We start from the raw sequence: 12,500 nt of genomic DNA, 5'->3' as shown, positions 1-12,500 counted from the left end.
TGTTATTTTTGTATAATGTAAGCATTGTATTCCTCTTTGTTGGATTTTGTGTTTGTGTCCGGATGAGACTTATAGGTGATCTCAGTCTAAGTACATGGGTGGTATGCTCTTGGAATCTACATCTGATCCCTATTTGTTCCCAGTTCCCCTTTGTCTTACTTTCTCTTGGGTGGTTTAATTGTAATTCTATAACTTTTTACTATCCCATTTTCTTCCTTTTTACTGGCGCTGATATGACCTTAATGTGTTGCCAGTGCCGTAAAACCCTTAAAAACAAAAACATCACCAAATAAATGAAAAAAATGCACATTTCTCTGAATGATGAAAATGCGGCATGGCGGATTTTGTAAGTCAACTCTTGTGTAAACTATTCTTTTTCAACAAGTTAGAATATATATTGAATGTGAGAAATTCTCCATACCCTGTATTTCTCATCATTATTGATACAAGTGCCCACTACACACTTTTCTGAATGGATGAGGTAAAAAAAAGTAATTATGCAGTTGTGTATTGGAAGCCAAAAATTTGTACTAATGCGACAGTTTTGTTGTTGTTTGTAGTTGGTGGATCTGCACAAAAAAGAAAAAAAGAATCTCTCAGATACTCACCTACAGCCGTGATCAGCCCCCAAGTCCGGGCAATGGCCGTGACGTGAATCAAAATAAAATACGTCTTCTGTTCATCCTTTTGGAGTGGAACCGTCTCGCCAGTACTACTCATGGCTGCCGCCTACAGTTGTCAAACAAGAGAGACTTCCTTCAGAGGTTTCCAATCCTGACAGGTTAGCTCTTGCAGTTCGGGCAGACCCGGGATGGGAGCACATACGAAAGGGAAATGAATCCGTTTTCCAGTCAACGCAGTCTATTGACAATGATTTGAAACAGATAACTAAAGAAATGACAGAAAAAATATATACAGAAAATAGGTAAGTAAATAAATAAATAAATTTATTGATTCAGAGATAAATATATAAATATATAGATAGTATGCGCTTGGCTAAGAAGCTTATAACATTGCCATCCGGATGTATAACGGATAAACACACAAAACTGTGTGTATCCATGAACCTTTATAGTCAGGTTAATACAGTTCAGTGAACATTACTCATAAACGCGGATGGCAAAAATCAATGACAAACACATGAGTGACGTCATCTTCGAACTATCTATAAACAAAACAGATAGAAATATAAAGTAAAATAAATAAAAGAACAGATAACATAAGTAGGTAAATAAATGAATGAATACCAACACTTATGGTAACATCTGTGTGCTCTATTCTCCTGAACTATCCTCCCCCCCCCCTTTTTTTTTTCGATCTCTTTCTCCCATTTCCTTCCTTCCTTCCTTCTCTCTCTCTCACTTTCTCTCTCTCTCTCTCTCTCTCTCTCTTTCTCTCTCTCTCTCTCTCTCTCTCTTTTTTTTTCTCTCTTTCTTTCTATCCTAGCGCACGTACACAACCTGTTTATAATATAAACACAATAACAATCGTGCCAATAATCTTCATAAATTATTCCCTCCCTCTATTTCCTCTCATCAAAACCCCGCCAGCCGCTTGTTGAGTAGATTAAGCTTAATGATAATGGCGTGGATTGATAATTATCGCTGTGGTAGCTGGTAACCACAAACATCCAAACTCGAAAGAAAGTGCGTGCGGCTATGTGGTCTTGTGGTATGGCACTAGCCTTCGGATCGGAAGGTTATGTGTTCGGATCCCGTCGGAGCACACACAAAACTAATCCATGTGCTTTTTTCTTCTAAATTAGCACCCCCAAAACTAATATACGTGTTTTTTTCTATCAATTAGCACCTCCAAAACTAATACACGTGCTTTTTTCTTCTATTTAAGCATTCCCAAAACTATGTCATGTGCTTTTTTTCTCTCAATTAGCACCCCCAAAACTAATACACGTGCTTTTTTCTCTCAATTAGCACCCCCAAAACTAATACACGTGCTTTTTTCTCTCAATTAGCACCCCAAAACTAATACACGTGCTTTTTTCTCTCAATTAGCACCCCCAAAACTAATACACGTGCTTTTTTCTCTCAATTAGCACCCCCAAAACTAATACACGTGCTTTTTTCTCTCAATTAGCACCCCCAAAACTAATACACGTGCTTTTTTCTTCTAAATTAAAACTTAGCACAGAGAACAGATTTTCATGGAAAGTTTCGAAAATCTGCTGACCATGCATAAAACATGTAAAATTGAATAAAAAAATTAAATAAATATTTACCAAATCTCAATTCACTCAACAATAATTGATGATAGAGGGAAATTCGATGTTACAAACACATCATATTAAAGATAGTTCGAAGATGACGTCACTCGGGTCTTTGTTATTGTTTTTTTGCCATCCACGTTTATGAGTAATGCTCACTGAACTGTATTAACATGACTATAAACGTTCATGGATACACACAGTTTTGTGTGTTGGTCCGCTATACTTCCGGATGGCAATGTTATAAGCTTCTCCTCCAAGCGCATACTATCTATAGTCCGTGGTCCAAGGTAATGAGAAGAACTGCATTAAATAACAAGAGCAAAACCTTTGAGAACGGATTCCCTTTCCTACACCGACCAAAAATAATTATTTGACTTAGAACATAAAACTGTTACTTACTAAATAAATTGATGAATCTCAACTTGCAGACAAAAAAAAACAAACAAAAAAACAAAACAAAAAGTAACAACAACAACAACAAAAAAAAAAGCCAAACAAAAACAGCAACAGAAAAAAAAAATACAACCAAGCACCCCCCCCCCCCCCCCCCCCCAAAAAAAAACCCAACAAAAACAAAAGAAAACAAAACAACCCCCCACAAAAAAAAATCAACCAAAACAATAAAAAAAAAAAAAACGAAAAAAAAACAACAAAAAAAAGACCAAAAAAACAAACAAAAACAAAAACAAAAAGAAAAAACAAAACAAAACAAAACAAAAAAGGAAAAAAGGAGAAAATTTAAAAAAAAATTATATCAAACCTGTGAATCTTTGGAGTATCAGAAATAAAACTTTGTAAGATCATCTTAATCCATCGATATATTGTAAAGTGACAGTTTCCTGTTTAAAATTGGAGAACAAAGTCGCCTTTAGCCAAAATGCAAGATAAAAACTTTTGAGAATGTGTTTAGATACAATGCTAGGGAAAGCAGTGAGAAAATGCAAGAACACAAATAAATATACAGACTTTCGCGGCAGGGAGCGAATCAAACCTCAAACATTTTGATTGACGAATGGACATGCAATTAGTTACTTTGATCTGAGATTCAATCCACACACAGTCAGTCTAAGGCTATGTTTGTCATGGATGTTCTTGTATTTTTCTTTCTAATTTGTCTAGCACTGTATTATACACATTTTTTTCCAGATTAGAATGTCAGTAGCTCTCCCACAACTGAATACATTTTTATTCTAGCAAAAAGTTATTGTGTTCGGACTGATCCACACGCGTAGTCGGTGTTTTAAATCTCTCCCTTCACTGTGTAGCATGTGTGCATGTGTATTGTGTGTATATGTGTGTGTAAATGTATGTATGTAAGTGTGTGCTTGTGTGCGTGAGTGATTTTGTACTTGTGTGTATATTAAGTATGCATGCGTGTGTACAATGCTTGAGTGTGTGCATGTGTGTGTGTGTGTGTCTGTGTGTTTGTGTGTGTGTGTAAGTATGTGTGTATGTATGTGAGTGAGGACGTTGAGGCAAAGAGTTAATTTTGACAATACAACAGATGGTTTGGCAATTTGTGTTATTTTTCTGAACGCATTCATAGTAATACTCTTACACACAACAATACACACACTCGCTTACACACACCGATACCCTCACATTAATGGTATGTGTACAAATATTGATCTTATCGTTGACCGGACGAATTTGTACACGATTATGATCGGTGTCAATAAAGTCCTAATTAAGTATAGTATTATTATAGCTGTATTACACCCAACACACAACCATTTCCTAATTCCGACTGAGATTTATAACAACACGTATAAACATTATTCCCGTACACTGACTTATCATCTTTTTTCATTTGGCCAAAAATCCTCATTGATGGATTAAAATAACCCCCAACTTATAAATAAGTCCAGAGATTAAAAAAAAAACAAAAAACAACACCCCATCCCAAAAGACCAACAAAAAAAAATTAAAAAAAAAAAGAAAAAAAAAAGAAGAAAAAAAAAAAAAGAACAAACCCCAAAACTCCCACCCCTCCAAACCCTCCCCCCACCCCCAAAGACAAGAAACATAAAAAAAACAAAAAACAAAAAAAAAAAAACAAAACAAAACAAAAAAAACAAAAAAAACAAAAACAAAACAAAACAAATACCAAAAAAACAAAATTAAAAAAATAAAAACACCAAAGAAACCCAACCAACCAAACAAACAAACACACACAAAAAAATCCACAACAAAAACTTGAGTATTTTTATGGCGCAATATCCCCCGAACGTGCTCAAAGCGATTTAAAATGGGTCACTGGCCAACAGCACCACTTAATATGTACGAGACATGACGCCTATTGCATTTTTTTGCCCATCAGAGACAGCCAGGTATTCATTTTACACCCATGTGCGATGAGAGAATGTGAATAAAAATCCTTTTTCTAAGACAACTACGAGCAGGTTCAGAGTAAGACTCGTACCACGAACCATCCGGTCCGGAGGCGAGTGTCATACCACAAAGTTCGCGAAGTACCAGGTTTGAAAGTTTTTGCCAAGACGAGAGTCATTTAAATCAAATCCCAGGATTGAGAATTTTTGCCATGATGATGGTCATTTAAATCGATCGATAATTGAGGGACGATTTTTCTGGCCAAATTTTTAAATACGAGTTTTTCCCGAGTACACAGTTAACTGGTTAAAGGCTAGACGGGATTTCTTTCACGCATAATTCCTCACAATAATTGAGCAGTGATAACAACAGAAGATGTGTTTATAACATTAAATAATAATAAAGTTTATTTGTATAGCGCCCAATCCCGTTGACAAAAAAACCCCAGAACGATAGAAAAAGCGATTGATCTCGAGTTTCAATGCCTTCTTAGTGAAAACAGCAAGATGTAATGTCAGGTTAGGGCGAATTCGACCGTCGTTTGTGACGGGTTAATATAGTTGCTATTTATAGAAACTTTTGTACAGTCATCGGACATAAACGAGGCGACCAAAAGAGATACTATTTTTAGAAGGCCCTGGACATAAACAATCATGGCTGAATATTTTTATCCTCTCTATCAGATCTTCTTGTGACGTTGTTTGTTTTACGGGGAGAAAGGGAGCTAACTAGCGACTCTTTTCCACGCATCAAACATGAATGGTTATTGGATAGTCATAATGGTTTTTAGTTCCAGAGTTCAGCTGCGCCAATAAGCACCCATAAGATAGTTCGATGAAAGCGACTAAATTCAACGAAAGAGCAATTGAGTATTATTCACAGTTCTATCCGCGTACAAAAGTCATAGTCAGTCAGAGTCATATGAATCTTGAGAAATATATTTAACACAACTTTTTCATTAATTTGTTTTCTAAACCCTCTCCTTACCGGCCATTTTCATAAACTTCCACAAAACTTCACACCCACCAAACACAAAAACAGATATATCTTACTCAAACAGAAAAGCAACAAGCACATTCTACACATAATATTGTTCGACAATATGAGCTCTATTACAGAATGTCAAGTTTTTATAGCTATAGCAAAAGGAAATGAAAACTGGGTGAGAACAGTGACGGTTGTATCGTAACAAATGTGACGGTTTTCCAATAGGTGGGAAGGAGAGGGTTAATCACGCTTGCAAAAATACGTTCGAATAATAATAATAATAATAATGATGATAATGAAAATAATAATAATAATAGTAATAATAATAAAAATAAAAATAATTAATAATATATAATAATAATAATAATATAATAATAGTAATATAATAATAAATAATAATAATATAATAATAATAATAATAATAAATAATAATAATAATAATAACAATAATAATAATAATAATAATAATAATAAATAATAATAATAATAATAAATAATAACATAAATTTATTATCATTAAATCGGGTGGTTGGCGTGTGAAAATGGGCGAAGGGTGCGGGGGGGGGGGGGGGTTGCGGTTGGGAGCGGAAGGGTGTGGGGGGGGGGGGGTGTGACGTATTTTGCTGGACCCTAAATTAGGCGCCTTTGAAACTAATGGACTGACACCGCCCGTTGTACAATGTGACCGATAAAAACATTTTAGGTGTCATTCACAGTCTTCCATTGATTCTAGTGTTTGGCATAGACGTTATGTGTGTGTGTGTGTGTGTGTGTGTGTGTGTGTGTGTGTGTGTGTGAATGAGTATGTTTCAGCCAAAGTAATTTGTAATTTAAGCGTAGTTGGTTTCGGAATTATAGCTTATATAATTTACAGCATTATTATTATTATTATTATTATTATTATATTATTATTATTATATATTATTATTATTATTATTATTATTATTATATATTATTATTATATATTATTATTATTATTATTATTATATATTATTATATATTATATTATTATATATTATTATTATATTATTATTATTATTATCATATTATTATTATTATTATTATTATTATTATTATTATTATTATTACCATAACAAAACGCCGTGGTGGCCGCCGTCTTGGGATCGATGCTCAAAGGGAAAAGTAGTCTGGCTATAATAAAAGTTACCAGATTGTTGTCTTAATTGCCAAATGTGACAAAAATGTTGATGTGTTTAAAATTTATATTTTAAACGACGATGGGCTTGACTAGACATTTTGATGATGATGATTACAATAATGACAATAGTAATACTAATAATATAGCATATTTGAGTCCTTGGAAAAGGCTCTTTACTCACATTCTCTCACCGTACTCAGGTGTAAAATAAGTACCTGGCCGTTAACAGCGTTGTCTGTGTCCGAAAAATTGTAATATCGCCTGACAGGCGTCATGCCCCGTCCTACATGTTAAATGTTGCTGTTGACCAGGGACCCCTTGTAAAAGCGCTTTGAGCACATTTTAATGGATATTGCGCTATATAAAAGCTTAATTTAATTTAATTTAATTTAACTACTACTACTACTACTACTACTACTACTACTACTACTACTACTACTACTACTACTACTACTACTACTACTACTACTACAACTACACTACTACTACTACTACTACTACTGCTACTACTACTATGACTACTACTACTACTACTACTACTACTACTACTACTACTACACTACTACTACTACTACTACTACTACTACTACTACTACTACTACTACTACACACTACTACTACTACTACTACTACTACACTACTACTACTACTACTACTACTACTACTACTACTATACTACACTACATACTACACTACTACACAACTACTACTACTACTACTACTACTACTACTACTACTACTAACTACTACTACTACTACTACTACTATACTACTACTACTACTACTACTACTACTACTACTACTACTACTACACTACTACTACTACTACTACTACTACTAATATATATAATATACTAAAAATAATATGATAATAATAATGATATAAAAATAATAATAATAATAATAATAATAATAATAATAATATAATAATATAATGAATGAATATGATATGATGATGATGATGATGATATAATAATAATAATAATAATAATAATAATAATAATAATAATAATAATAATAATAATATAATAATAATAATAATAATAATAATACATTTTTAGCACAAATTTCAGAGAATGGATTTCATTGTATAAGAGAACATTAACACAGAACACATGAAAAATATTGATCGTCACATATTATTATGTAAAACAGAGAGATATGTTGAAATATATTATATAAAAGTTAAGGAAAAATAGTTACTCGACGTAGCGGGATGCGAAATGGAAAATGTATGGAAGATAGTAGAGAGTCGGAACTAGAATATGTAATTAACATGTGGCATTCCAAAAATATAATTATAATTTAAACTGCAAAAAATGGTTGCATTAGCCTGTCAGAATAATGTATTCCCACAAATTCAGGGTAAATTATAAAAGTATCGCAATAAATATGACATGAACCGATATTTCCAAACTATGGTAGACAAAAACAAAAAAAACAAAAACAAAAAAACAAAAACAAAACAAAACAAAAAACAATAAAGGAAAAATAAAATGAAATAAACCCAAAACACCCCCAAAACAACCAAAAACAAACAAACAAACAAACAAAACACAAAACCCCAAACAAACCAAACAAACAACGAAAAACAATCAAATTAATAGAAGTATAAGTAAATCAAAAAACAAAAAAAAAATAAAAAATTCAAAACACGAAACAAAACAAAACAAAACAAACTAAAAAAATCAATAATAAAAAAGAAAAGATAACAAAAACAACAACAAACAAACAAAAAACAAAACAAAAACAAACAAATAAAGTAAAAAAAAAAAAGAAAACCAACTAAAAAAACAAACAATCAAAAGACAACAATGATTAGCCTCAGGCTCACCATGACATAGCACCTACTACTATTTGGGACAATTGATCACAATAATCATTAAAGCAATTTAATTGCTCTAAACTCAACAAAAAGCGAGGGACAGGCTTCCTCGTAACATTACTGTCCAGTTCAATGTAACATTCTTGAAATTTTTCTTTGATTTTAGTATAATATTATACTAAAGTGGTCTGCCACCATTCAAGCGATCGGTCCGATTCAATTGTAATTCTGTTCCCACTTCCCTCTATGTACAAAGGGAGAGAATAGTTGAGATTGGTGTAATTGCAAGACCGTGAATTAGTTTTGGTACTGATATAATGTGTAATGGCGTCTTGGAGAGATGATTAATGACGCATGTATAAATGCTGAGAGAGAGAGAGAGAGAGAGAGAGAGAGAGAGAGAGAGAGAGAGAGAGAGAGAGAGCGAGAGAGAGAGAGAGAGAGAGAGAGAGAGAGAGAGAGAGAGAGAGAGAGAGAGAGAGGGCGAGAGAGCGAGCGAGAGAGAGAGAGAGCCAGAGATAGAGAAAGAGAGAGAGAGAGAGAGAGAGAGAGAGCGAGAGAGCGAGAGAGAGCCAGAGAGAGATAGAGATAGAGAGAGAGAGATAGAGAGAGAGAGAGAGAGAGAGAGAGAGAGAGAGAGAGAGAGAGAGAGAGAGAGAGAGAGAGAGAGAGAGAGAGAGAGAATGAAGTGAGTAGAAAAGTGCCAGAAGACAACAGGGAAGAAAAATTTCGCGACGACGGGGGCTCGAACCCACGACCTTACTGATACGAAAACTTCGCCTGGCCGTGGGAGGGACGCTATGCAGTCGACGCCATCCACCAGTCCATTTAATGTTATTATCAACTTCAGTGCCTGCTCCACTCACTTTTCTGATAAAATACATTGAATCCTTCTGGGTAGGGATCCCTACCTCCACAGTGGGCAGGGAGGTACTTACCGTGTCTTCTATCCCCTTATATCTGTTTTCCAACATGCTTTCTGTCTTTGTCTTGGAATGAGATTACTTGGTTTTTTCCTGGCCCTGGTCGGAGTCCTGGCTGGGAGGGAAACAGTCAAATGCATAGTTATTGTTTTGGGAGATGATATTTTTTTCCTTGTAAATCATCTCTCTTTTATGTATTATTATAATATTTATTTTGAATGTATAATGTAAGCATTTGAGTGTATTCCTCTTTGCTGGATTTTGTGCTTTTGAACGTTCGACTATCCCAATTATCTTCCTTTTGACTGGCGCTGATATAACCTAAATGTGTTGCAAGCGCCGTAAAACCCTTTAAAACAAACAAACAAAAAAAAAAAAAAACAAAAACAAAAAAAAAAAAAAAAAAAAAAAAAAAACAAAAAAAAAAAAAAACAAAAAAAAAAAAAAAAAACAAAAAACAAAAAACAAACAGTGAATCCTTACACGACCCAGTAAAGAAACTTCAGGTGGAAATTGTCTCACTCACAATGTTCCTGGTCTCGGACAATCACTTTTCTTTTTCAATTCGACCCGGACATTTTTACTTCAAATATCAGTAAACGTTCAGTGTGACAAAAACCACCAAACCCGAGGACTCTCAAAAAACACATTTCAGATGTCAGATTGTTCGATAAGTCAGAAGTTAGATGCTCAAGTTAGCAGGTCTGATTATCGAATACAATCAGTAATGTTGTAATGAAATAGGTGTAAAATGAGTACCTGGCCGTTAACAGCGTTGTCTTTGTCCGAAAAATTGTAATATCGCCTAACAGGCGTCATGTCCCGTCCTTCATGTTAAATGTTGCTGTTGGCCAGGGACCCCTTGTAAAGTGCTTTGAGCACATTTAGTGGATATTGCGCTATATAAAGCTCAAAGCTCAAAATTTCATATCTTTATCTTTATAAGCGATCTTGTTGTGTGACGTCCGGTTTGTGACCTGCAGACCCCGTGTTTAAGTCCCGTTATGGGTCCGGCAAAGAGGAGTCTACCCGTAGCTTATCCCAACACAAAGGGGTAAAATAGAATGGCTATCTACCCAGAATAATTACGGTGCCTCTGTCAAAGACACATGTATCGTTTAACATGTTTAGTGCTGCTGCTGGCTTGGGTCCCCTTTTAAGGCGCTTTGATCACAATCACATGGTGCGAACATAGCTCTCTATAAAAAGCTCACGTTTCAAGATTTGAATCGAAGCTTGTTTGTAAAGATAGCTTAGTTGATACAGCACTCGCTTCGCACGCAACGAGGCCAGGTGCGAGCCCCGGTGAACGAGATTTTTAATGAACCCTCTGTCCACCTAGCAGTGAATGGGTAGCTGGGGCAGTTAGATCTGGCAGAAAAATACTTTTTGATAGAGTAACCTCCTATTCAAATGCTAGAAAACAATCGCTATTGCCCGTTTCACATCATGGACCCGACATAAATTTCATTGGCCTTATGGCTCTGAAGGACTAAATTTATTTTTTTTGTCTTCAAAGGGTTAAACGATTAAAATCTCAGACCGTAAGTACTCGAGTGGTTCCAAACAAATACACTGTAACAATAGAAACAGTTTGATAAATAAATAATATCGATGTGCTTGAATGAAGCCGTTTGGTTGGTTTATTATTGATTCATGTGCTGTGCTTGAGAGGCTTACAGTTTATCACCCTCTTTTAGATCAATACACCTGCCCAAAGGGAGTCGTAAAAAAAAAAAAAAAAAGAAAAGAAATACATGAACAAGACACTACGGATCTCATTCCTTGGTCGTTTGAGATTTCGTTCTAGAAAGATAGCAGTATTTTCAGTAGACAACAAATATTATTTTATCGCCGTTTTTCTTCACGTCAAACGGTGCAGTTTTAAGGCCTATATACGTATTCGCAATCAAATTAAATAACATGTTAATTTAGTTTTAACTTATTTATTAAGACATGTGACAATGCTATGAATAGGGATTGCGTTGGCAGAACACACAACCATTCTCATGGACCATTGGTTTTTGATAATATAAAGTGTATTAAGTTACAAGAGCTAATCAAACAATACTGCTATCCAGTGGCTAAAAACATTTTTAAAATTTGATCAGGTCTTTAAAAAATAATATATCAATCGATTAAGGTGATTTCCATATTTGTTAAATATTCTTAAAACCAAAACCGCAAGGAAGTCTCGGGTTTAAGCTTTTTAAAAACAAGTTGTGGTTATTTGAATTGATTGATGTATGAAATTAAAAAATTCTGATCAAAGTTTTAAAAATGTTTTTTGTTTGTGTTAGGCAGAATTATGATATTAGATACGAAGTGGATATAAAACATGAAACAGTATAAATTCTTGAAGGATTGTTTTGTTGGCAAAGAGAAGGCATCTCAACTTAGACAGCACATAATTCAAATAAATCTCTTCGACTTTATGAATAAAAACATAAAACTTAAAAGTAGCCTTCTCCCATGTTGATTGAAAGATGATCTTATTACCCATGACAATATTTAATCCAGATCAATATTGTACAATTGAAAACTGAAGACGTCGTTTCACTTTGGAATATTCAAGAATTTAAAAAAGGAACTATTAGAAATCAAGAAAACACTATCGTGTTCTAGATAGGTAAGTGGATATCTTTTAATTTCTAGTTAGATAAGTCTCATCTGATCATTTAAAATGATATATATTCATTAAAATACTCATTTATCTATTCAATAATTCAACTCTCACATGTGTATAACTAATCGTATAAGTATTAATTTCCCTTTTTCTTTTTCTAAAAATCCTAGACAAAATTTAGCCTATTTTCATTTTAAAAGATTCTCACTGATAATAAAAATAGCTATTATTTATTTAATCATGACAGGTTAATATTCTGTACTCACAAGGAGGAGGAGGAGGAAGAGGAGGAGGAGGAGGAGGATGAGGATGGGTGGGGGGTGGGGGGGGGGGCTGAGAAGGAAAAGCAAGAAGAAAGAGGAAGAAGTTAAGAATAATAGGGAGGTAAAAGAGGAAGAACAAGAGAAGGTGGAAGAGGAGCGATT

At 34.2% G+C, this 12,500-nt stretch overlaps 2 protein-coding genes across 6 annotated transcripts in view; one reads left to right on the top strand and one right to left on the bottom strand.

Annotated features, from left to right (window-relative positions):
• The window catches only part of LOC144968858 (uncharacterized), a 15,798-nt gene extending 11,594 nt beyond the window's left edge, over nucleotides 1-4,204 (bottom strand). The window contains exons 1-3 of one of the 5 annotated variants that reach the window (XM_078907652.1): nucleotides 3,216-4,204; nucleotides 2,985-3,063; nucleotides 609-888 (exon numbers count right to left, since the gene is read on the bottom strand). In XM_078907652.1, the coding sequence (XP_078763778.1) occupies nucleotides 609-720 (112 nt within the window). In that variant the 5' untranslated portion in view covers nucleotides 721-888; nucleotides 2,985-3,063; nucleotides 3,216-4,204. Of the gene's footprint in view, nucleotides 1-608; nucleotides 889-2,984; nucleotides 3,091-3,215 lie in introns of all 5 variants that reach the window. The other 4 variants (XM_078907632.1, XM_078907643.1, XM_078907661.1 and 1 more) reach the window with 4 other exon arrangements.
• A 7,603-nt stretch (nucleotides 4,205-11,807) lies between these two features.
• Nucleotides 11,808-12,500, top strand: part of LOC144969060 (uncharacterized) — a 13,043-nt gene continuing 12,350 nt past the window's right edge. Inside the window, exon 1 of the mRNA XM_078908060.1 lies at nucleotides 11,808-12,078. The gene's annotated coding sequence lies outside the window, so the exon portion shown is untranslated. The remainder of the gene's footprint in view (nucleotides 12,079-12,500) is intronic.

This window comes from Berghia stephanieae, chromosome 1 (assembly GCF_034508935.2).
Source record: "Berghia stephanieae isolate SIO BIC M18660-M18661 chromosome 1, UCSD_Bste_1.3, whole genome shotgun sequence".
In the NCBI taxonomy this organism is placed as follows: domain Eukaryota; kingdom Metazoa; phylum Mollusca; class Gastropoda; order Nudibranchia; family Aeolidiidae; genus Berghia; species Berghia stephanieae.
Note: the sequence above shows the minus strand (reverse complement) of the source record. Positions and strands in the feature narration are given on the sequence as shown.